This window comes from Leucopleurus acutus, assembly GCF_964270905.1.
Source record: "Leucopleurus acutus genome assembly, chromosome: 2".
NCBI lineage: Eukaryota > Metazoa > Chordata > Mammalia > Artiodactyla > Delphinidae > Leucopleurus > Leucopleurus acutus.
Genome location: NC_139143.1, coordinates 60,909,200 through 60,935,213, shown reverse-complemented (window position 1 = coordinate 60,935,213; position 26,014 = coordinate 60,909,200). Strand labels below are relative to the sequence as shown.

General features: G+C 45.5%; 1 protein-coding gene across 2 annotated transcripts in view; it reads right to left on the bottom strand.

The window, feature by feature from the left end:
• Nucleotides 1-2,627: 2,627 nt before the first annotated feature.
• Nucleotides 2,628-26,014, bottom strand: part of ASTN1 (astrotactin 1) — a gene marked incomplete at both ends in the record, with an annotated part of 323,470 nt that continues 300,083 nt past the window's right edge. For both annotated transcript variants that reach the window (XM_082865541.1, XM_082865542.1), the window contains 3 exons: nt 2,628-2,865; nt 6,834-7,017; nt 19,846-19,946. In XM_082865541.1, coding sequence (XP_082721667.1) covers nt 2,628-2,865; nt 6,834-7,017; nt 19,846-19,946 — 523 coding nt within the window. The remainder of the gene's footprint in view (nt 2,866-6,833; nt 7,018-19,845; nt 19,947-26,014) is intronic.

The following is a 26,014-nucleotide window of genomic DNA, read 5'->3' as shown; positions in this document are numbered from 1 at the left end:
CATAGGTACAGTGTGTATACTGTGCATGTAGTATGTGTATATACTGTGTGTAGAGTGTGTAGTGTGTGTGTTGTGTGTGTGTAGTATGTGTATACACTGTGCAGAGTTTGTAGAGTGTGTGTGTAGTGTGTGCACATGTAGTGTGTGTGTAGTGTGTGCATGTGTCTGGTGTGTGTAATATGTGTATATACTCTGTCGAGTGTGTACAGTGTGGGTAGTGTGTGTTTTGTGTGGGTAGTGTGTGTATATACTGTGTAGAGTGTGTGTTGTGTGTGCATGTGTGCACATACTGTGTGTATGTGTGGAGGGCACAGGGCACACTGAAGGAGGGAGAGGGTCACGGAGGGAGAAGGACGGGGCTAAGGAGGAAGGGTATCAGGCAGGAGAAGCAGACAAAGATGAGGATGGACCTGGGGGGAGACAGGAGGAGAGGGGGGGAAAGCGTGAGCGTGCTTTATTTTAATAACACAGAGGAGGGAACACATCAGGGAACGGTGTCCCTGATGCCACTCCCCAGCCCCGCTCTCTGGCCCAAGGTCCTGGTCCTCTGCTGTGCAGATCCAGCTTTCTGTACAGACTTGAATAAAGGAGTGGCAGTGGCAAAACCAGCTCTCACCAAGGCCCCGCCCCACTGGCTGGGGTCCCACTGCTGCCTCCTGTACCCCTTCCTCTTCGGTCAAGGTGAGACGCTGGCTTCTGAGGCATTTCACCCACCGCCCGGCATTGACCCCAGGTGGGTCTCAGTTTTCTGCCAGCCTTCGTTCTGGAACTGAGGGGGCTGCATTCCAGAGTCGATATACTGTCTTTCCATCTTTCTGCAGAAAGATGCAGAGAGGGGCGTGAGGTCACCTGTGCTTGCAGCCCTGCCACAGGCTCACTCTCAGGCACTGGCGGGGAGAAGGCTTGTGCTGCAGATCCGTGGTCCCAAAGGATGCCCCGGCTGCAGGGTTAGGATGCACTGTGCCCTCCTCCCACTGCAATGCACTGCAGGCATATCTGTGCCACGGAGGCAGGGGCCAGGGAGAGCTGCGCGTCCAGGCAACGTGGAAAGCAGAGCTGAGGAGGGCGAGGGGTTACAATCCTGTGCTCTGGAGTCCGACAGCCTGAATTCAAATGGTGGCTCAGGTAGGTAAGAAACGAGCTGTTGCTAGAATTCAGCGATAGGTAAAGCGCTTAGAGCAGCGTCTGGCACACAGTAAGCACTCAATAAACAAGCTCTGTCATTCTAACCACTTAGAAAATATTCAGTAGGGCTCGATGACAGGCCTTATAGATTCTGCATCTCCTTCCTGACCTTTCTCTTGTGTTTCCAAATGAGGAGCCCTGGTCAAAGGCAGGGTGGCTGAATGTGTGTGTTCAGGCCTCTGAGATGTGTGAGGACAATTAAGGCCATTGCTGGTCCACAGGGCCCTGCAGAGCTCTTTCTGAGAGGCTGGACTTCCCGTTGGCCAGGTCCCCACTTGTGCCAGTGCCAGTGCTCGGGGAGCGGGGCAGAAGCAGTGGCCTGGCCCTTACCTGTGGTCAGGGGAGCTCACCTACACAGAACCTCTGCTGCTCCTGGCAACTAGATGGGGGGTGAAAGTGGAATCCTCACCCAGAGAAATGATTTGCAAAACTAGCAACATAACTAAGCAAATTTGGCAAAGGGGAGAATGGACGGAAGTGTTTTGTGATGGGTAATAACTTGAGTTCACTAAAACACTGACATGGAGGCCTTGACCCGTCCTGACCAGAGCATACATCAGCCAGGACAGATCTGTGCAAGGTAAGCGGCGCAGACACCACAGAGAATCCGGGCATGCGACGTGCACTACTGGTCTGCAGAAGTTCACCCTGGAGGTACAGGAGCTTTTTAAAAGAAGAAACTACATTTCTTTTTCAAGAACATGGACTGCTAACCAGACTCCCAGGTAGACTGCTCTGCAGGTGCATTAGACAGGTAGCATTTTATTGCCTCTTAAAGATATATTGTTCAGAGGAGAAGGCAGAGTTCTTCCAGAAGGAGATTTAATTCCCTTAAAAATCCAGGAGGCCGACCGGGGCCCATAATGGAGGCGAAGTTCACCTTTGCAGTGTGAAGATAGCAATCGGAAGGCCGGGGGCAGAAACCATGAGACCTACACAGGGGCCACCTTCCCAGTTTTCTTGCTGTTGTTCTCTGTGAGCAGAGCTTAGGCTCTTAGTGTGAGAGCTTCCCTAGGACATCTGAGGCTGGGGTCTGAGGCCACTCTACAACTTTCTGGCCTCATCTCTGTCCCCAGGTGCAAGGGACATAGGAACTCAGTGAGCACAGGCCCTTTCATGAGAAGCATGGCAGAACCCGAGCATTCTGATGAACCTCTTGGACAAAAAATGAACAAAACAAATTAACCGCAAAACAAGCCCCAAAGTAATTCCCTAAGAAGAAATTTAGGAAGCCCTGGCTAGCAGGCTTACTGACCACACAGATGGAGAACATGATACCCGAGAAGTTCTGCAGGAAGCAAGGATCACCTTCTCCCTAGTTTAGATGTTGCCTGTGGAGGTTTGAACGTTCCCTTAAAAACATTAAAAATCCACACACCAACCCAGACATTTCCCCTCCTCTCTCCTGCTTCCTCTGGCAGCTGCTCTCTGGCATCATGGCGCTAGATGTCTTTGCTGTCCCCATAATCGTTGTAAGGGATGCTCAGGGTCTGCTCCTCACACGTCTTCCTAAGGTCCCGGCTAAGCTCTGACCAGTCAAGTCCGTAGGGCTTGATCTCGCTGTAGCGGCAGCCCAGGTACTTAAGGGAGCTGCGTCGCAAGCTTATCTTGGGTTCCTGAAGGAGTCCATTGCACCAATTGCTGAGATCCCCAAGCTGAGAAAGGATGAGGCCAGCTTTCCTACGGATCAAGCATGGAGGATGCTTAGGTTAGAAAGAAGAGAAGGCAGGAAAGGTAAACAGTGTGAGACTTTAAACTTCAAGAGGGAAGAGCCCCGTTTATTTTGCTTACTGTTCCATGGTTGGCACTTAGAAGAGGGGTTGAACCTCCATAAATACTTGTCAAGAAAATGAATGAATGAATGGAAGAATGAATGAATGAATGAAATAATTAATTAATAAGGACGGACGAGCAAAGTAGGGCACCAAAATGGAAACAAAGAAACAAAATGCAATCAGGACAAATAAGGAAGAGAAAATGACATACTTTAGTGGGGATTTATGCTCTTTTCAAATCATAGAGCTGACAAATCAGATCAATTTACTTTAAAGCCAGTAATTTATCACCATTAAATGATAAATAATGTGCTTGACTGGATGTTTCCCTTTTCAAGGGTATTTCTGAACTGAGTAGAAGCCGCCAATATATTGCACTTTGGGGGATATCAAGTGTAACTCATTATGCCTGTATGAAGGTAATTATAGTGTAATAAGGGCACGAACAATAGTGCCCTCAGTGCATATGGACTGTGCATAGGGTCATTCTTTGGGAAAATGCAGACTCTCAGTGGCACGCAGCACCTAGTTAACCCCCAGGTGAGCTCCTGCTCTGCTCTGCAATCTCCCTCGGAAAGTCAGGAGGCTAGTGCCATTGAGACCCCTGAGACCCCATCCAAAGAGTGGGAAGAAGACGAGGTGAAGAGAGGGCACCTGAGCTGTTGCAGATCCCTGAGAGAATGGGAAGAGGAGGGCAAGGTCTCCCCAAGTTCACACACACTGTAAAGGAGTGATCCCACTGGGCCAAGAATAGGGTGTGAGACCCCCTGCGCATAGCTTGGGGAAGCGGGCTGTCGCCAGGATCTACCTCACCGGTGTACGGCCTCTTCTTGGCGTCCACTTCTGGTGTTAGAGATGGGACTGCCTGATGGACAGTTCTCAGCCCGCACTGGCTTTGACTCTGAACACTTAGGATAAGTGAAGGAACGGGGATCCCCTCATTTAGCTGTGTTCTTTCCCTTCTTCAAAAAACCATGGGTGACCAGAGACCCATGAAAAGAATAGTCTCTTATTCCAACAAGCCCATGTAAGGCTCTAAAATCTGTTCCGGAAAGTTCAATGAACAGGACCCCTTACAGTATTTATCAACTGCTAGGCTCACTTCACACGTGAGGAAGCATCTCTTTTCTAATTCAATCAACAATTCTTTCCAGAAACTGGAAGCTTCTTCACCAAGTTTAGAATGAGCTCCCAAGAACAAGAAGCACATTCATTTCATGCCTCTTCTTCCGTCCTGGCTACGAGCATCACAAGGGGTGAGCTCACCGCATTCCCAGGAGGGCAAGCGAGAGACGGGCGGGGATGACGGACGTTGGAAGCAAGGTGTTGAGCTGTGGCAGCAAAGTCAAGGGACCCAGAGAGTGTGAGGTCATCGGAGGCCAGTCAAGTTTTCTCCCACTGCAATGGTGGGTCAGAGAAGATCAAACAAACACTCTGCCGACTAAGTCACACCTTATGCAGATTGCCTCTTCTCTGCCCATCAGCCTCTGCCGTTTGGCCAAGCAGGCTTTCCAAAAGTCGTCATCAACAGGGACTTTGGTGGCCTTCCTCTTAATCTATCCTGCTGCATGTCATTAGCTGTTGACACATTCTTGGGATGTGGACGAAGCGGGAGAGAAGAAAGAGTAAAGGGCAGCATCTGCCTCATCTTGAAGAAATGGATAAAGGAACACATCCTAGCCATCCTTTCAAACAAATGGATTTAATTAGCCCATGGAGTTTTTTGTGGCTATTTTCATTGCTCCCTTTTTAAAAAAAGATAATAATTAATTTGGGTATGTCCTTGACCGTCTCAGAGCCTTCTTCTTTCTTGAGAGCAATGCGACCAAGGCTGTCCTCAAGGTATTTCGACTCTCATGGAGGCTTCCATGAATTTTAATGGAATTGGATTTAACTGAAGCAAGGGAATACTTTCTGCTTGCTTGCAGGGCGTATGTACCCTCTGACCCTTTTCTATTTATTCTCACAACTAACTCCAAAGTGGTGAAGTATCTCAAGGCAGGAGACTTCTTGTTTCCTGTGGTTCTCCCCCAGATCCATGACGCTGAAAAGCGAAACTTGATTTTCCACAAGCTAATGAAACTACAATTTTCCCCCCTAATATATAGCCTTAAAAAACCAGTATTACACATGAAAGAGTCTCCTGGGAAGACTCCTGAGAGTCTTCTCTTTTTGAGAAGACAGTGTCAAGTCAGCAGCAGGCCTTACTTTACAATGAGATCGGCATTTTTTTCCCCTGCGCACTTTCTTCATTAACCAATTTTCCTTCTGACTCTTGAGTTACAAGAGAGAAATTTTAAAAGCAGTCCAAATTCCCCTGGCAGTCAAGATGATGTATGCAATGTTAGTGCTATTCAAATTGTGACATTTATGCTCCTTGACAAAGAACTGCATATATGTACTCAATAAATGTCAGAAGGAGGGAGGAGAGAGCATGAAGGGAATTGGGGAGAGAGCTGGAGAGAGGGGATGATATTAGGTATGAGTAATAATAAGGACAGGAGTGACGGTAAGGTATGGAGCAGGGAGGCTATTTCTTAATATATATCTACCTTCTAACCCAGGGTTTGCTTTTTACCAAACTTGAGACAGAGCAAATTAAAGCCCCCTTATATATTTCCCTCTGTGTCCTGTCCATAGCCATGGCATCTGTTTGCCCAAGAATAACCAACCTTTATAAACTTCGGGAAATAATTTATGGAATGCAGAAAGATTCTTCCTGACCTTACACATAAAATCATTTTATTTTAGGAAGGTAATCCTATATTTTCTCCTTTCTTCAAAAGTAAGAAAATAGGTAGTGGGCGGGGGATGTCCTGTACAATGGTCTTCTAGAAAAGTTTATAAATTCAGGTCATATGAGGCGTCCTGAGACTAAGTCTCCTTTGCAATTGATCAGATATCAGACAAATGGGATGACTTTCGGGGGATACTTTTATTGATCCCTTTTGGCAGGACAGCAAGAATTCTGAGTGCCAGAGGATCCTACTGTATTGATTTTCTTCATTTATTTTTTTCCTCTCTTTCTTTCTCTTCTTTCTTTCCTTCTCTCCCTCCCTCCCTTCCTTCCCCTATTTTTTTTTCTTTATGAACTCCTAAATAGTTTGGGGACATATAAGTTTGGAGACATTCCACGTGAAAAGCCTCTTCACTGTGTTTATCTGAAAATCTTAGTATTTCTAGAGAAATCTTCTCTTCTCAGAGCAGCAATACACAGCCATGTTGAATGGAACAAAGGAAAGGTGTTATCTCTATGCATTCTTCCCATTCCTCTCTTTCCAAGAACTCTATCTGGGCTATATAACCTAAAAGCAGGAGTACTGAGTATTAGGAAGTTGTAGCCTTGGGGCCAGGGCAAGTTGGCAAACACTACATTATCCTAACTTTGGCCAGGTTAGATGTCAAGATGGGTCATTGGCTACCCCCATTCTGCCTTTCAAGAGAATGTAGAATTTAGCTCGAAATACGTCTGTATAATGCACATAACATATGTAAAGTTCGTATGCGGTAAATATTTTTGGATAACCTCTTCAATAAAATTCCTAATTTTCTTTCGAAAGACTAAGCTTTGGGCTCCTACAGTTTAGCCTTTGGAATGCTGTGTCAGCATGATAAGGAGCGGGTAAAACAACTCAAGGGCAAAGGTTTTTTCAGAGTTCAGGAAATGCATTCATGGCTTGACTTAAATACAGCATAGATACAGCTTATCCATAACTAATCAGTATGAACTGAGCTGTCTAGAAGCACAGGACTTACAGCAGCTAAGCTCACCCAGGATATCTGCAAATTCATGAAGGCAGTATTATAGTGGAAGAGGTACAAAATTTCAAAAAGCTGAGGTCTTTAAAAGAGATAATGAAGTTTACTGCTTACCTGGGGCCTAATTCATCCTCACACCGCCAGGTGAATTCTCCAAAACTCTCGTAATGCTGGTTATAGTGGTAGAGGACTCGATGGAGAGTGGGGGAACCCAGGTCCAGGAGGGTGTTGTAGGCGGTCTGCTGCTCCTTCCCACTGGTATAGCCATTGAAGAGATTGTAGATCTTGTCTGCTATTTCTGAGGATGGGAGAAAAGGCCAATAAGTAAGATTATACATACATATATATATATATATATATATATATATATATATATATACACACACACACACACACACACATATACATATATATATACACACACGTATGTGTGTGTGTATATATATATATATACACATATACATAAATGATTATAAATACAGGCACATAGGTGTGTATATGCATGTATATGTGTGTGTATATATACATGCGTGTGTGTGTGTGTGTGTGTGTGTGTGTGTGAGTGATATTACTCAAAGAATACTGAACCTACTGCCCTATCAGGTTTCAGTTTTCTCTTCTATACAATGAAAGGCTTCAAATAGAATCTCTCTAAGGTCAACTTAGGTGATAATATTCTTTGTCTTCACCCATGTTTCCTAATAATACAGAGCCTGAGGCAAGAGCGCATAGATTGATACTGTACTGGCAAATGCATTCCCAGAGAAGCAGGACGGAGGATAGAGAGAAATGAGGCAAGAAAGGAGGCAGAGTGAATATAAGAAAATGCTCTAAGGAGCTGATGGCTATGTTTCGCAGGAGAGGATGTATGAAGCTATTGGATCCTCACTGGTCCATCTGGGGAAGAACAGAAGAAGACTTTATATCCAGCTCCCATTCAGGATTGGTCCATGGGGACTTTTCACATTTGCCCCCAGGAGGCATTAACTCCCCTGCACCTCTAGGCTGCATGCTTGGGTACAAAGTGAGTCCTGCAAAAGCAATGGGGCAGCCCTGGGCAGCGGGGAGCAGCCTTCGGCTCAGAGATGAGGTCAGGAACTGTCAGGTTACGCCTCCAGCAACGTGAAGAACCTGGAGTAGCCACAGTGCCAAGAGCAACCTAGCCCCTGGACTGCAGGAATGCGGGTCTTTTAGCTAGGGCCACCCAGACAGGTAAGAAGGCAAGCTTGCAGATCTGTGCTGACATGTACGTTGAATCCAGTGCATTCTGCAGTTCCAAACGAGTGATCTTTTGGCTTAATTTATACCTCTTATATTTCTGCCTCCAGGGTATACATTGCTAAGATTGAACTTGGTGATGTGGCAAAGGGGCAATGAATTTGTGTAGCCTTGGCATTTTTTCCTGTGGAGCTCAAAGCACTTTATCATTAAGTATTTTCTCATTAAACCTGTCAGAAAGGAGATTTGTTGACATTTTCTTTCTAAACAGCTGGGAACTGAGATCTGGAGAGCTTTTTCTCAGATCCAGTGTTAAATCTGGGGATGAAGAGACTAAGTCTACAGGCTTCTAAGCCAGACTTTGCCCACTTGACCCCCTGTCAGCCTAAAGGCCCTGCCTGATCCCTTGTCACTACTCCAAGTGAATTCAAGGCTGCTGGCGATGACTGAGTCATCATTTTAAGAGTTTCCTGGGTTGGAATGAATAAAATTTCTACCTCTACTCTGCCCAAGCATTGCAATAATTTCCCTTTTTGTCTATCTTGCCCATTGCCTATGAAAACAGGAGCCAGACCTCACTTCCCCAGTGGCCTGAGTGGCAAGAATAAGGCCAGACAAAATAATAGATCAAAAAATGTTAGCTAAGTGAGTGAAATTTATGACCTTGGCAGTCATTTGAATCCACTTTGGTGGAGGGTTTCTGGTGATATATCTCCAGACCTGGGTTGTACCAACCCTTTAGCAATTAAACCCTTGTAACAAGCATCTTTAAGCTGCAATAAAAATAATTTCAGCTGAGAAATCCATTCAGATTTTCAGGACTTTAAAATTCTCAGGTTGTTAAAATAAGATCAAGAGATAAAGTGGACAGTGATTTAGACTATAAAGATCTCTGGTATTTATTATATAGAATATAAAGAATATAAATAAAAATTATATAGAATATAAAGAGCTCTGGTATTTATGTATTAACATCCTACTGATTGCCAAGAACTTTACATGTGTGAATTCTAATCCTCATACCAGCACTGCACAATGAATCTGAATGTCTTTGTGCTACAAATGAGGCCAGGTTACCTGCCCAAGGTCATATAGCCAGTGTGGGCTGGAGTCAAGCTTTAAAACTCTATCTTCCATTGCTCTTTTGCACCTGCTCAGGGGATGGTAGTGTTTAACCAATTTAAGATACAGGAGGCAGGGTCTTGGGGGATGCTTTCTGGGGTGACTATTTCTGGTAGAGGACATTGCCCTGGCTGGCCCATAAATTCCAAGTAAGAGAGAGTCCTAGTAGATATGCAGGGAGTCTGTCATTTCTGGAGCAGAAATGGAAAGAAGCAGAAGGACTATTCTAAGAGCTGTGCTTGTTCACTGGGAGGCAGGGAGTACGTACTTAGAGAAGAATGACCAGCAGTGCAGAAACGCAGGTGAATAGACCAGAGCCCAGACAGGGAGGTTCAGGGTTCCTTCTCTCTTTTTTTTTTTTTTTTTTTTGTGGTACGCGGGCCTCTCACTGTTGTGGCCTCCCATTGCGGAGCACAGGCTCCGGACGCGCAGGCTCAGCGGCCATGGCTCACGGGTCCAGCCGCTCCGCGGCATGTGGGATCCTCCCGGACCGGGGTACGAACCCGTGTCCCCTGCACCGGCAGGCGGACTCTCAACCACTGCGCCCCCAGGGAAGCCCAGGGGTCCCTTCTCTTATCCTTTTACTGCTGTCAATCTGTTCTTATTTCCAGTGATGGGACATAGCATCACAGGCCTAAGGCCCTGGTTGTGACAGTCTGCTGAGCAACAGTGATGACTGAGAAGGTGTTTTCTGGCATATTTACTATTCTCCTAACACGATAGTAATATCCAGCTAGAGTAGGCTAATGCTTCCCGTTAGCAGAAGCATTTGTGCCTGAGACCAGGCGGGATAGTCCCAGTTTCTACCATAAATCTCCTAAAACCAAGATAATCTAACACCAGGGTGTGCTTAAAAGCCTTCATTGGTAAATGGGATATTATATTCAGAAAAATCTACGCGCTAGGCTCCTGGAGACCAAATGTTTCTGGCCCCTCCTATCTCCAATGAGGGAATTTATGGATACTATTTCATAAGCTTTCACAGCATCTCAAGAATTCACTAACTCAAAGAAAGTTAGACTATAAGATACTTTTGGTTATCATTTAACCCAGCTTTCAGCTTCACAGAAGTCTCGAGTTTTCCAAAACAGGTATCTGTCTTCCTTTTCTTTGACATGCATGGTGTTCAGGAATAGTTAAAATGCAGGTGAAGAGATGGCAGGGTGTCTACATACACAGCTTCATCACAAAAAAAAAAAAAAAAAGAGAAGGGAGCCAATATCTCTCGGGCCTCAGAATAAATGAACAGGGCTGGGACTGAAGGCTTCAGATCCAAAAGTATGGTTAAGAATAGGCACCATGGGGAATGTAAATTGATACAGCCACTATGGGGAACAGTATGGAGGTTCCTTAAAAAACTACAAATAGAACTACCATACGACCCAGCAATCCCACTACTGGGCATATACCCTGAGCAAACCATAATTCAAAAAAGAGTCATGCACCACAATGTTCATTGCAGCTCTATTTACAATAGTCAGGACACGGAAACAACCTAATAGTGTCCATCAACAGATGAATGGATAAAGAAGATGTGGCACATATATACAGTGGAATATTACTCAGCCATAAAAAGAAACGAAATTGAGTAATTTGTAGTGAGGTGGATGGACCTAGAGTCTGTTATACAGAGTGAAGTAAGTCAGAAAGAGAAAAACAAATACCGTATGCTAACACATATATATGAAATCTAAGAAAAAAGAAAAAGGTCACGAAGAAACTAGGGGTAAGACGGGAATAAAGACACAGACCTACTAGAGAATGGACTTGAGGATATGGGGAGGGGGAAGGGGAAGCTGTGACAAAGTGAGAGAGTGGCATGGACATACATACACTACCAAACGTACAATAGATAGCTAGTGGGAAGCAGCCGCATAGCACAGGGAGATCAGCTCGGTGCTTTGTGACCACCTAGAGGGGTGGGATAGGGAGGGTGGGAGGGAGGGAGACGTAAGAGGGAAGAGATATGGGAACATATGTATATGTATAACTGATTCACTTTGTTATAAAGCAGAAACTAACACACCATTGTAAAGCAATTATACTCCAATAAAGATGTTAAAAAAAAAAAAAAAGGAATAGGCACCATGACATCATATGGAGTTGGGCTCCACTACACTAGCTGTGTGGCCTTGGACATGTTACTTAACCTCTCTGGTTTTTAGTTTCCTTGTCTGTTCAGTGATGGTTAATAACACATATCTTCCAAGGTTATTGTGAGGCTAAGAGTGATATCGAATGTAAAGCATTTCTTTAGCATGATGTCTGGACAAAGCAAGTATACTTTTATTCATTAATTCATTCCGTAAATATTTTTACTGAGTGCTTACCACGTGCTTGACATTTTTCTAGGTATTTGGCTACACCAGGGAGAAACTTTGACAAAAAGTCCTCATCCTATGACCCTTACAGTCTGGTGGTAGGACACATTCAGCTAAGCAATACACATAATAAATAAGTAATATACAGTGTGCTAGAAAGTGGGGAAAAGTAAAACAGGAGAAGGAGCATTGGGAGTGCTGCATGGGGCATTGCAATTTTAAATAGAGGAGTGTCACTGAAAAGATGACATTCAAGCCATGGCTTGGAGGAGGGGAGAGAACGATCTGTGAGGATATCTGGGGCACAGCATAGGAGGGAGAGGAAATGCCAGCACGGAGGCCCCCCCAGCTATGGTGGGCAGCAGACCTGAAAGCAGCAATAAGCCATGGTGTCTGGAAGTGAGTGAGGGGGAGAGTTGGGCAATAGCAGATATTATTTTTTAAAATTCCTGTTACTGGTTCTCTACTAGATCATGCTTTTCCCAATGCCATGACACAGAGAGAGGCTGAAACACAAGAGTCCAAGAGTGGGGAAATAGTCTTATTTAAATGAGAGGAGTGACTCCAGGGGCAGAAGGGAGCTTTCTTATCCCCCAGCAGTGGGTGCTCTTTTTCCTATGAAATAAGAATCCTGGGAAGCACCTATACCTTCTGCCAATGGCTTCCTTGGCTGCTGTAACAAAAGCCTCCTGAACGGAGGTCCTAAGTCATCATTTACATTATTTCGGGGGGAGCTACCTGAAACCCCAGTCTGTCCCCACACTGAAGTAACTGACCATAGAATTCCACGTGAAAACTTGAGGACAATGAATCCCAACTGGCTTTATATTTTTGTCATTCTAAGCACTGTCCAAATTGCAAAGCCCCTTTCCCCCATCCTCCAAGTCTGTCTGTCCTCTCCCCTACCCTTCTCTCCCCATGCTGCTCTGTGCTTCCTTCACACCAATGATTCTCAAACTTGAGAATTAAACTTGATTCACAAGCTGGAAGGCTTGTGAAAGCACAGATTTCTGGTTCCCACTGGAGTTCCTGATCTAGTAGGTCTCAGCTGGAACCTGAGAACTGGCACATCTAACAAGTTCCAAGGTGAGGTTGATGTTGCTTGTCTGGACCACACTTTGAGCACCACTGTTCTATACTCATTCTCTCAAAACTTTCTTACTTCCTCTGGGACCAACACTGTTACGTGGCAACCAACTCTCCGTTCACCCTTGACCTTGGAACGCACTCTTCCTTCCCTCCATACCCCTGCGTTGGCTGAAACCTGCATGACACCTTCTCCAGTATTGAGGGATCCTTCTCATACACCAGAAAAGAGCCGCCTCCCCGAAAACAATGTTTTCTCTCAATATATGTAAAAGTCCGTCCACTTTAAAACCTTACCTGTCTCTTTCTATTTCCCACCACTCACTTCCTAACTATGCTTCTCCAGACATGGCAGCATCTAGCATCTTGTTATCTTCTCCACCTCATTTCTTATCACCATTTTGGGTGACTTCACTGCCAAAATGAAAGGCCTGCTTAAGTCTAGAGACTCCCCCATCATCAAAGCCAATCACTGGGCTGAGAACTTCTCCATCTCTGAAATAATAAATCCAAATATCACATATGTACTGTGAACACAACCTCTTTTCATGGTTCCTATACTTCTTATTGCTACCAAATCTGTTCTTCAATGACAGAAACCCCAAGTCCTTTGACATCTTCGTTCACTCCAGGCATCAGTCCTGTATTTACATCCTTTTCTACTTAACCTGATCTACGTGGCCCACTGCTAGTGTCCTGAAGTAGCTTGCTCCATCTTCTGCTTTTCCTTTACCTTCACATAGGCTGCTAGGGTCTGCCAGGGACAAATCACAAGCAGTTGAACTAGGTGGTCTTGCTTAGCTGACCTAGGTGGTCTTGCTTCAGCTAAGCACTTTGGACACACCTCTATACATCGCTTTTCACAATATAGGATAAGGCTGGAAGAACTCTTCTTTCTCTCATGCTCCACATCCAATCCATTTAGCAAATCCTTTTAGTTCTACCATCAAAATAATTTAGAATTGGACCACTTCTCATCACCTATATCCTGATCATTCTAGTTTAAAACAATATCATCTTTCCTCTGTATTGCCATAGCCTTCTAATCAGTCTTCCCACTTCCACCTTGGACCCAATATTTGGAGTCCATGCTCAACAAAGTAGACAGAACGATCCTGTAACATTAAGTCTGATCATGTCATTCTTCTGCCCAAAGTTTTCCAGGGCTTCCCATCCCAGTCCCTAGCAGAATCCCATTGCGTACTCTGATGACCAAGCATTACAGGATCTTCCCCACAGCCTCTCAGAGCTCCTCTCCTGTTCCTTTCCTTCTCATCATCTTTCTCACCAGAGGAACCTCCTTTCTCTTCTTCAAACACGCCAAGGATGTCTGCACCGCGGCTCCTCTATTGGAATGGACCACCTCCAGATATCTGTGTGCTTTCCTCCTTCTCCTTCCTCTCAGCCCACTCTAGTTGAAATTCTACCCCCTGCCTTCCTAAACCATTTCCCTGCTTATATGTCTCCATAACGTATGTCACTATCTGAAATATTACTTATTTTGCTACTTTTTTGCTTTGTCACCCCTGCTTAAATATAATCTCCATGAGGCAGGGGAATTTTGCCCCCAATGCCTAGACCAGCTATTTAGTAAGGGCTTAAGATAAGTTGTCTGATTTGATAAATTCATGAAATCTGATTATAAAGTTCTTGAAAATAGATTCTGAGTCTAGTTCTTTTTGTTTCTTTAGCATCGAACACCAGATTGTGGTATTAATTAATAAATGACTGTGGAAGAAGCAAATGAAGAAATGGATAGGATTTATGTTTGGCATCAGGAAAGGAGGATGGATATTGGAGGAAAGATGAATGAGAACTAGCCTTCACTTAGTGAAGCCACATGAAGAACCCTTGAAGGTCATGCCCCAACCTAGAGACTAGGTTGACCTTATTACTGACTAGCCTTTCCTGCTGGGAAAAGGGTGTTTTCAGTAAAACATTGGTAGAAACTTCCTTGCTCAGTGACTTTACTGTCATAAGGCAGTAAAATTCTTCATAGAAAGTATCTAGTTTAGGAAAATGATCATATAAGAAATAGGGTCTGGACTGACATGTACACACTGATGTGTATAAAATTGATGACTAATAAGAACCTGTTGTATAAAAAAATAAATAAAATAAGATTAAAAAAAAAAAGAAATAGGGTCTGGCTTCCTGCTAGATAATTAGGAGCTGAGGTCATGCTCTGGGTCACTTAAAAGGTAATTCCCATTTGTCACTAGTTGTAAACTCAACCCAAGTGAGCTCTATTTATGATCGCCATCTGGGTTTGAAGGAGGCAAAGCTTATGTTTTTTGGCATAACGGCCAGGCCTGTATTAATTTGCAAGGATGTCCTCAATTAGTCTAACTCATTAATCTCCACATGTGCCCCGTACAGGACTCCTCTCTGGCTGAAGGATAACGGGACCTGGGAATGTTATTTCATTCTCTCAGCATTAAGTTGCTTCCGTGCTCCCAGCTGGTCTGCTGGGATTTCAGAAAGTCTTCTTCATCAGGGAGCACAAATGGTCAGAAGCACATCTGGATATGCTTTGGGGACGAGATTAACACAAAGAAGCCCCACAGAGAAATAGTATAGCGGTCTCTCCTGGGCAGATTATTCTTTGCTGGCCACTCTTTATGCCCGAGTTGCTTCTATCCATCTATTCCTGCAGGTGGCACTGTCTGGCATCTCTCCTACGTGCTATTCACCCCACGGATGTCCAACCAGCCTGCTGCCTATTCAGCAAACAAGTCCAAGGTGCCTACCACTGCTGGTGAGGACATCAGCAAGTTCTCCAAAACGGAAATAGCTGGGACACCTTCTCAACACCTGTTCTTACTCTGGCTTGGAGTAAGAAATCAACAGATGATGAAATAAGGGTAACTTGGGTCCTTCCCAGTCTCTCATCTAGGTGTTTTCAACCCCAGACTCTGCTTTCATCATCAAGGGATTTCAGAGACCTTCAAAAGTCATTCAGTCCATACCCTACAAACCAGGCAACACTCACTCCAGAGAGAAGCACATTTGTCTTATACTAAGGGTCTCCATTCTACTATAACATCTCAGTGGACACCAATAATCCTGAGAAGGAGAATTATTTTGCTATATAAATTGAACACTATTTTTTTATGTATTGATATGTCTTTTCTTCATCAGTATTGAGAGACAAAGAAAGGTTTTCAGTCTTTTACATAATAATCCTCTAAATATCTAATTTAACATTGCAAGCAAAATAGGGATTGATGTCAAATAATGAGTCTGAGCACAGGCCCTGTAAGATGCTAGCTTTGTGACCCTGCTCAGCTTACTTACTCTTCTCCAAATCTCAGTGTCTACATCTATAAGATGGGGGCAATAGTCTATTCATTCAGTAAATATTTATTAAATTTAGTTAGGTCCCATTTGTTTATTTTTGTTTTTATTTTCTTTACTCGAGGAGGTGGGTCAAAAAAGATCTTGCTGTGGTTTATGTCAAAGAGTGTTTTCCTACGTTTTCCTCTAAGAGTTTTATAGTGTCCGGTCTTACATTTAGGTCTTTAATCCATTTTGAGTTTATTCTTGTGTATGGTGTTAGGGAGTGTTCTAATTTCATTCTTTTACATGTAGCTGTCCAGTTTTCCCAGCACCACTTATTGAAGAGGTTGTCTTTTCTCCATTGTATATTTTTGCCTCCTTTGTCATAGATTAGGTGACCATAGGTGCGTGGGTTTCTCTCTGGGCTTTCTATCCTGTTCCATTGATCTATATTTCTGTTTTTGTGCCAGTACCATACTGTCTTGATTACTGAGCTTGGTAGTATAGTTTGCAGTCAGGGAGCCTGATTCCTCCAGCTCTGTTTTTCTTTCTCAAGATTGCTTTGGCTATCTGGGGTCTTTTGTGTTTCCATGCAAACTGTAAAAGGAAACCATAAACTAGACAAAAAGACAACCCCCAGAGTGAGAGAAAATATTTGCAAATGAAGCAATGGACAAAGGATTAATCTCCAGAATATTCAAACAGTTCATGGAGCTCAATATAAAAAACAAAACAACCCAATCAAAAAATGGGCAGAAGGGCTTCCCTGGTGGCGCAGTGGTTGAGAGTCCGCCTGCCGATGAAGAGGACACGGGTTCGTGCCCCGGTCCGGGAAGATCCCACATGCCGTGGAGCGGCTGGGCCCGTGAGCCATGGCCGCTGAGCCTGCGCATCTGGAGCCTGTGCTCCGCAACGGGAGAGGCCACAGCAGGGAGAGGCCCGTGTACCGCAAAAAAAAAAAAAAAAAGGGCAGAAGACCTAAACAGACCTCTCTCCAAAGAAGACATACAGATGGCCAAGAGGCACATAGAAAGATGCTCAATATCACTAATTATTAGAGAAATGCAAATCAAAACTACAATGAGGTATCACCTCACACAGGTCAGAATGGCCATCATCAAAAAATCTACAAACAATAAATGCTGGAGAGGGTGTGGAGAAAAGGGAATCCTCATACACTGTTGGTGGGAATGTAAATTGATACAGCCACTATGGAGAACAGTATGGAAGTTCCTTAAAAAACTAAAAATAGAACTACCATATGACCCAGCAATAACACTATTGGGCATATACCCTGAAAAAACCATAATTCAAAAGGACACATGTATCTCAATGTTCACTGCAGCTCTATTTACAATAGCCAGGACATGGAAACAACATAATGTCCAATGACAGATGAATGGATAAAGAAGATGTGGTACATATATATACAATGGAATATTACCCAGCCATAAAAAGGAATGAAATAGGGTCATTTGTAGAGTTGTAGATGGACCTAGAGTCTGTTATACAGAGTGAAGTAAGTCAGAAAGAGAAAAAAAATCATATAGTAACGCATATATGTGGAATCTAGAAAAATGGTACAGGTGAACCTATTTGCAGGGCAGGAATAGAGAGACAGACAAAGAGAATGGACATGTGGACACGGGGGGGAAGGGGAGGGTGGGACAAATTGGGAGATTAGGATTGACATACATACACTACCATGCGTAAAATCGAAAGATAGTGGGAACCTGCTATAAAGCACAGGAAGCTCAGCTTGGTGCTCCGTGATGACCTAGATGGGTGGGATTAGGGGGGTGGGACGTCCAAGAGGGAGGGGATATATGTATACATATAGCTGATTCACTTTGCTGTACAGCAGAAACTAACACATCATTGTAAAGCAATTATCCTCCAATAAAAATAAATAAGTACATAAATAAATAAATGTTTATTGAGTTCCTACTCGAGAACAAACTCTAGGCATGGTTAACGATCTTAACAGAGACACTGACTGATGCTGGAAGTTTAGGTTGGGAAAGTTTCAATAAGAGAAATATTGTGTCTAAGCTGATGTGCTAGTAGCCTGAAAATCATCTTGTTCATGGCTCCTGACTCCAGTTGTATCAGGTTGACCATGAGGGACACAATCCCACAATGTATACTCCTTAATATTTACTGAATACTTACTACTGGACAGGCACTTAAAAACACTGTACATAAATTCACTAATTTAACTCTCACTAGAAACTTATTATCTAGGGTACCATTATGCCCCACCCCATTTTACAGAGTAGTAAACTGAGGCACAAGGTGAAGTAACCTGCTCAAGGTCAAGTAGTTAGATGGTAGAGCAGAAATTTGACCCTGGGTGGTCTGACTCCAGAGTCTACGTTTCCTGGAATGAGTCAGTCACCATGCTCCTTTCTAAGTGTTAGGGACATAATCATAGGCAAACAGAGACCAGAACTCTGCTCTCATGGAACTCACTGTCTAATGAGGTAAATAGATATTGAACAAGGCATTATAATAACAAACTGAGATAAATGTTCTGAAAGAAAGAAACATGGTACTATGAGGGCATCTAGCAGTGGCCCTGGGCCCCTTCCGTACTGAGGAAGGACACTTGCTCTGAGATCTGCAGGCTGAGAGGAGTTAATCAGTGAAAGGGGTGGAACTGGAGAGTATCTGAGGTAGTGAGACTAACACGTGCAAAGGCTCCGTGTTGGAAATGGAAATGGTGTGTTGGAGGAACTGAGAAAGGCAGTGAGGCTTCAGGAAATACAGAGATTGATAGGGAGTGTGGGCAAGAAGAGGCTGGTGAAGTGGGCAAGGGTCCCTCCATTTAAGTCCTAATATGCCTGTTACATATTTTGATCTTCATCACAAGAGGAATGGCAATCCATTAAAGAGTTGTAAGAAGAGGCGTTATGTGATCAGATTTCTGTGTTGAAAATAACAGTGCCTTTAACATGCCATGCACGTTAAATGAGGCAATAAATGAAAGTCCTTTCAGAAGGTGTAAAGTGCTACAGCATCAGTGATTTTAATTAAGGTAGGTCTAGGTCTCTCTACCCACCGTGACTTTGAATCACCCTTTGAACATTGTGGGATTGTGCCAACCCACGGCCAACTTCATACAGCTGGAGTCAGGAGCCACAGTTAAGGTGATTTGAGGGGTACCACATGCCAGCATTTCTCTTATTAAAACTTGCACAACCTAAACTTCTAGCATCAGTCACCATCTCTGTTAATGTGCGTATGCTATCGGTCCATTAGCTGTCCAACTGTTAATAGAAATTACTAGTTGATCAGATCACTTTAACTAGTGCCAGAGCCCCACAGAAGTGGTGCCCAAGAGAGTTAAATTCCGGTTGTGGAGGGGATGTAATAAGCCTTAGAGCAAGTGATGATATCAAGACCTCCAGGCAGCTTCATGAGGAGAAGCAGCAGCGAGAAGTGTGCTATTCGTGTAATGGATGTTGACTGAAAACAAACTCTTCCTAATTGACAGGGGCTCATTCTGGTCCACTGAAGAGGGACAATTCTTTACCAAAGAACTGGTCCATAACAACTCTAAAATATAGAATGAAGATTTTGACACATCTTTGGTAGGGAGGGAGTGATATAGCAATTAATTCTAAATCTGTAGCCTTCCTATGCACATCTTTGGTAGGGAGGGAGTGATACAGCAATTAATTCTAAATCTGTAGCCTTCCTATGCTAATCTTTCAGATGTGTACCAAAAAAGATGAAGAGAGTAAGTTATCCGATCAGCATTCTGAGGGCAGAGGTCACAGGTACTAAAGCACCTGGTACCATGTACCTAAGCACTTGGTGCATCGCCATGTGTGTCTGGGGCTTTCACCAGTACCTCCTACTGGCTCTCTGACTTACAGACTATGTGGAATAACGGGATGCAATGCAGATTTCCGCCAGAGGCAGAGGTTGAGGAGTTCCTGGAAAGGAGATGCTCCTGTCCTGAGCCTTGAATTCTCCCCCTTCCCTGCTGAACTCCAGGTTGTTCTGTTTGACTCTCTTGCTCCCCCTTTCCCCATGGCGAGGGGAGGTCCCTGGAGCATCCCTCTGCAGACTCTGCTGGCCTCAGTGTCTCTTACCTTGGGCTTTGACATCATCCACCACTGGGCAAGGGGTCTTCACGATCACGTCACTTGGCCTGGAGCGTCGTCCTGTGTTGTCCACTCCCCACAGGGTGAACCTGGCAGGGAGGGGAGGGTAGCATTAACAGAGAGAACCTGCGGTCCAGCTGACAGCCAAGCCTTACTGGACGGGCGGGTTTGCCCCTGGCTGCTCTCGCCACGCTGCCATGCACTTACTGCCATCACCAGGTCATAAAGTGTGCAGTCTAGAGCCTCTTGCTGCTTCCTGGTAGGCCTTGGGCTGTCATTTGCTGTCTTGAGGATATTACCTCATGGCAAGCATCACGGCATAGAGCAGTGGTTCTCATAGTGGGGTCCCCAGACCAGTAGCATCACCGGGGAAGTTGATAGTAATGGCCATTCTCATGCCCCATGCCAGACCTACTGAATCAGAAACTCTAGGGGTGGCGACAAAGATCTGTGCTATGACAAGCCTTCCAGGTGATTCTGATGCCAGTTCCATTCTGACAACCACCAAGCTGAGGGAAAGAGCATGTATCTGTGGAAACAGATGGTCTGAAGTGGGTCTGAAGCCTCCACTCCCTGCCATGTGGAGTTGTTAGTTAACTCCTCTGAGCTTTACTTTCCCTATTCTGTGAAATGGAGCTGATAATAAAACTGCTTGTAGGTCACTGTGATGATTAAATGAGATAATAAAGCACAGGAAGACCTAGCGCAGTACCTGGAGCTCAGTGACATTGCATAAATTACATTAATTCTGTTCTGTCCATCTTGTACCCAGTTGAGGCTTTTATGCCGAGCACTGAGGACTATTCTCCTCTTTAAATCAGAAGTGAAAACGCCAGAGCTGGGGGTTCCTGACGTGCCTGTGACTAGGGGCTCTATCTCCTGCATGCAGTTCCTTCTGACCCACTTAGATGCTCCCCGCCGTGGACCAGGAGTCCAGAGTGGAAACCTTATGCTACCCCTGGCAACGAGAAGATGTGGTTCTAAGAGCCCCCTCCACCCTTCAACACACACACACACACACACACACACACATACACACATCAGGAAGAGGATGAAGACCCGGCCATCAAAGGCTGAATGTAAAATTTCCCCCTTAGGTGATGGAATTCGATGGAGAGGAAAGAGCGACGCCAGGTTCTGCTACTCAGACAGGAATTTGAATATAACCATGAAGATAACCTCTGGTGTCGGTGCCCGGGGCCTCTAACAGCTAATCCAGTGAGTCTAAAGCAAGTCATTAATGCGCTTTTCTTGTCTCTTTCTCTTTTGCTGTGTCGCCATGGGAGGCTGCATTTATTGGCGAGTCTGGATTTTCTTTCCTCCTGGCAGAGCTACAGGGAGGAAGAGATGTGAGAAGAAAGATGCCCCACGACAGAGGGGCCAGGTACATGTTAAGGTAAATGAGCCTCAGACAGCTGAACCGATGAGGTAGAAAAGGAATGGAAATTGCCTAATGATTCTGTCAGGAAGTATAAGTTTCTCTCAGCAGAGAAAAGACAGCCTTGCATCTACGACTGCCTCCCCACAGAGAAGCCCAGGAAACGGTCAGCGTTAAGAACCTGTGTGTCCTGATGTGTTGTCTTCCCTCCCTCTGCCTTCTCCAGTCTCATGCTGGAATCACATCCCACTGGATGTGCTGGCCCGGCTGGGTGCAGACCTGCCCGTGCGCTCCCGCGGGACCGCCCAGCCTCCTTGCTGTCCGTCGGACAAGGACCAGGTGCTTGGCTTTCTCATCTTACGTGCACAAGGTGTCTCTGTCCGTCCTACTGTCCTCTGCTTCTTGTCTTGCTACTTGGCTCAGATCTACCACCTTACCTAGTACTAAACCCCTCTCCCACCCTGATCCGAAATCCAGGGACTGGCTTCTCCCCCGTCACCATCCCTCCCCTCCTAGGTCTGCGTGAGCCCTTTGCATCCAGCCTCACACACTGGGCTGCCTGGATCCCGAGCAATGGCAGCCCCTGGAATTCTTCATCATTCCCCACCCCCCATGTACACACCTGATCAGCCTTTTGCTACTATTTGCTACTATTTCTAGAAATGTGACTGAGGCCACCAAACCTGAAGCCAGCATGTCCGCTCTACCCTGTCTGGCACTGCTCCATTTCCCAGTCGTATCCCACAAGCCGGTCTCAGGCCAGGTCTCAACTCCCTCCTCTGCCCTTCTGCTCCAGACCACCTTGAGCTGTTTCTCAGAGATGGGCCCAGAGGTGCCCAGGGCAGACTGCAGACCTGCACCTCATGATCAGGGGTTCCCAGATGGGTGAATTCCCCCTCACCCTCATGTACCCTTCATGGAGCGGGAATCTCTCTCACCGGAGATCCTGACGACAGGGCCCCTGACATGTAGGAATTCCGTCTCCCTGCTCAGAGGTGGGTCGCTTGATCTTTGTTGCAGACTCTGCCCTGATCCCACTTCTGGCTGCCCCTTCTCATCAGAGTCAGGAGATAGGAAGCCCTGTTTGTTGCCCAGACACTGGCAAAGTCACAGGGCTGCTAGTGTGAGCCAGGCCCAGGGCCCCGGTTCTCACCTCTGTGCTCTCTTCCTTCACTGGTCCCTCCGCAACTGGGTGTCTGAGCCCACACTCCTGAGCCCGCCCGCCTGAGATCCAGACTGCCTGCTGCCCTGTCCTCTGTAAGACGGCCCTGCTTCATCTTTTCCCATCCGCCTCCCAGGGCCCCGAGCATCGCCTTGGGACTCCAGGTCAGGGCTGGCATCTTGCTACATGGGCTACATGATGCTGTCTGCCTGGATATGTACAAGCTTAGGGGTCACCTGCCCTAGACTGTCTATGGTAGGTTCCAGCCGCCTTTTGTAGCGCACCCTTATTTAACCTTGAACCTTTAATTTTTAGCAATTTCCCTGGAGAAATTCCCTGAGAAATGTCCTAAGCTTCAGGTACCAAAGTGGCTGTCAGATGGGCGCTCTCTCTCAGTGCCTGGGACGCAGTTAATCCTCACCCCTCCCGCTTGTCCCACTCCTCGGAGTTTGCTTTGTGCTCAACCCTGCTGTGAGTTCCCACTAACTCTACTGGATCTTGGGCTGGGATGAAATTGTGTGGGCTGTAATTAATTCTCATTATTCTCACCGGGCAATTAGTAACAAAATTTAGGGTCCTAAGTCCTTACCATTTTTAATAGCAAAGCCCTTACGTTTATTAGGAAACGAAAGTCTTCCCACATCCTTCTAAGTAGAGAGGATGCCTGACCTAAAAACCCATCCTCAGCGGTCCCGGCTCCCTCGGTCCAGGAGGGACCCTGAGGAGTAGTCAGATTATTTTTACTACTGAAGCAAGCCTGGGGAACACTCTACGCGTTTCGTGTGGAAATGTCGTGTGCAGTTATTTCAGGAAGGTCCTCCGTTTACAGTCAGCAGCATCATTTCCACCCTGGACACTCGTAGGATAGTAAGAGGATTATAGCCGGAATTACTGGACAGAAGAGATAAGCCCTGCTCCCAATCCAGAGGGATAATGTGTAAGTCCCTTCACTGTCTCGTCCAAAGCTCCCGGGCCCTTTCCACCTCTGCCTGGCTGCTGGGACTGTTCAGCCTGTTGTTAGAGCCTGTGTGACAACATGTATATCGTGTGTGTGTGCGTGTGTGTGAACCAACGCAGCCCTGCTCTGGCTCCAGGGCTGATGTTTTAAAGGACTGAAACTTGAAGTGCATGGAGTATCCTTGGGCCTCCTGCCAGGGGCTGACTGTCTCTGTCTGCGACTTTCACACTTGCCCCCCTCCAGGTGTGGTGGTTTCTACGGATGGCTCCAAATCCACTCCCTTATTCTGAATTATCTGTTCGTTGTCTCATGCCCCCTAAGGCAGCGGCTCTGCTGTGAGCGCACGCTGTGGTGGGGTGTGGTAGGCTACAAGGCCGGGGAGTCACTTCCCCACTCTGGCCTCAGTTTCCTCATCTGTAAAATGAAGATAGAGTACCAGACACACTTTAAGATCTCTTTTAACCAGGGATTCTTAACTGTTTTTGTACAGTCGACCCTTCTCAGAATAATGCTTTTCCAATGCATTAAAGTGCACAGGATGACAAAGTAAGCCATCTATACTGAAAGGCCATTCTGCCTCCGTGGACGCCGGGTGAAGAGCCAGCTCTATGCTTGCACGTGAGTTATAAGATCATGCTCGATCCTTCCAGTAGCCTGGACTGGCTGGGGAGTGAGACGCAGATAAGAGAATGCAAACCTTGATTCAATTCTTAACCACCCGCCACACCCAGACAACAAGCTGTGTGATTCTGAGGAAGTTACTCAGTGTTGCTGAACCTCAGTTTCCTCATCTATAAAATGGGAACAATAACCCTAATCTCACAGGGTCGGGGGTGGTGGTTCCCAGAAGCACCTACACGTAGTGAACCCTCCGTAAATGAAGGCTGCCTTCCTCCATATTACAGATAAGAAAACATAGTTGCAGAAACGTTCAGTGTTCTGCTTAATCACTTAGTGGTTAGAAACAAAATCAGGTTTGGGGCCCATGTGTTCTCAACTCTTTAACGCAGGGCTCCTGTCCTTGCACCAGGGACTGAAGCTCTGGTCCACTGGATGGCTCTGCAAGGAGGAACGTCTCTCCCAGGCCCGCCTGCATGCTCTCTGCACATGATCTGCAGCGCCACCTAGTGGACACTGGCTGTTTTTCCCCTCTGCCCAGTGCACTGTCTCTTAATTTCTTCAGTAATCAATCTTGACAGAACGTTTGTGTTTTACAAGACTTAAGAGGGAGACACTAGAAGCTCACCTAGGATAGCAGAGTGGGAGAAGCCATCGGCCTCGGGTGTCTGTGAGATGTAGCCAGACCAAGGCCCATATGAGGAGGGTCCCAGAGTGGGTAAGGGCTGGCACGCCTAACGGACAACCATGCCAGCCTCGTGCTTGTAGGAACTTTGAAATTCCTAATTAACGTTTGTTACTTAGTGACAGGAATTAGTGGGCCCTCATTATAAATGGTAATTCCAGTTTCACTGAGTTTGAGGCATTTACAGCGGGTTAGGTGTTCCATGTTCCCAAATCTTTGTTCCTTTTACCTGTTCCCCTCCTAATGAAGGGCCAGACTGCCCAAATCTCAGGCCAGCTGATGAGAATCCTAAGTAGACTTTCCTTTGTCCTACTATTATCATTTATGTCTCTCTGTATTTTCCAACCCCTCCAGAATACCACTTGTCTTTATGTGTTTTACTTTCATCAGCCTGGCCCCTTGGTTACATCTCCTTCCTGTACTGAAGGTATTCAGCCTGAGCATCTAAGTTCATCTTGCAATCCATGCCACTCACATTTCTAGTGCTTTTCATCTTTGAACTCTTCCACTATGGAAATGGAAATGATTTATTCCAGAAACCCTGACTCTGTTCCCGTGACCTCATCTGTAAACCGTTAAATGCTTTTCATACTGATGGGGTCAAAGAGTCCCAGAACTACATCGCTATGAATTCTGCCTTCGCCCCCCACCCCGCAATTTTCCCGTCATGACTTAGATTCCATCACTATCTCTCCTCTCTTGGTATCTTTTATGTCTGCTTCGCGAATACTTTACTGTTGTTCCCAGAGCACCGAGGGAAACGGGGAAGAGCACCAGAAAGAATAGAGCTGTTCCATGTGCCACAATACAGGAGCTCGCTGTACTTTCTTTGAAGAAAGACCATCTCTCACCTCTATAAACTATCTATTTCAATGCCGCTAGAGCAGAATTCTTGGTATTCTACTCCTTTCCTACAAAACAAAATTAATCATCTCCTCTGACTTAACAGCATTCACTCTATTTTCCCAAGCTCACTTTCTTCTATCCCCTTTATTCACTATCTGCTTCTACCCTGCTGTCTACTCGCCGCTCACCCAGTGTGCCTTTTCCAACATTATGCTTCCTACTGAAATTCTACACAACCTAATTCAGATAACGTCCTCTCTAGTCAGAAAGAATCACTTCTTTCTTTTCTACAACAGGTTCCTTGCTCTTTTACATCTAGCTTTAATTTCAATCTGCCTGATGTTAACGTTAGTTGTTTATATGTTGCAAACTAGGATGCAAACTAGGATGGGACTATATTATCTTTCTTGGTCCTCCCCCTCCAGTACCGAGAAGGTTCTCTATAATGCTGATTGAGACAAGACTTGAGACACTCATGTTTTTCGAAGTCTCTAAAGGAACTCAAGTAGC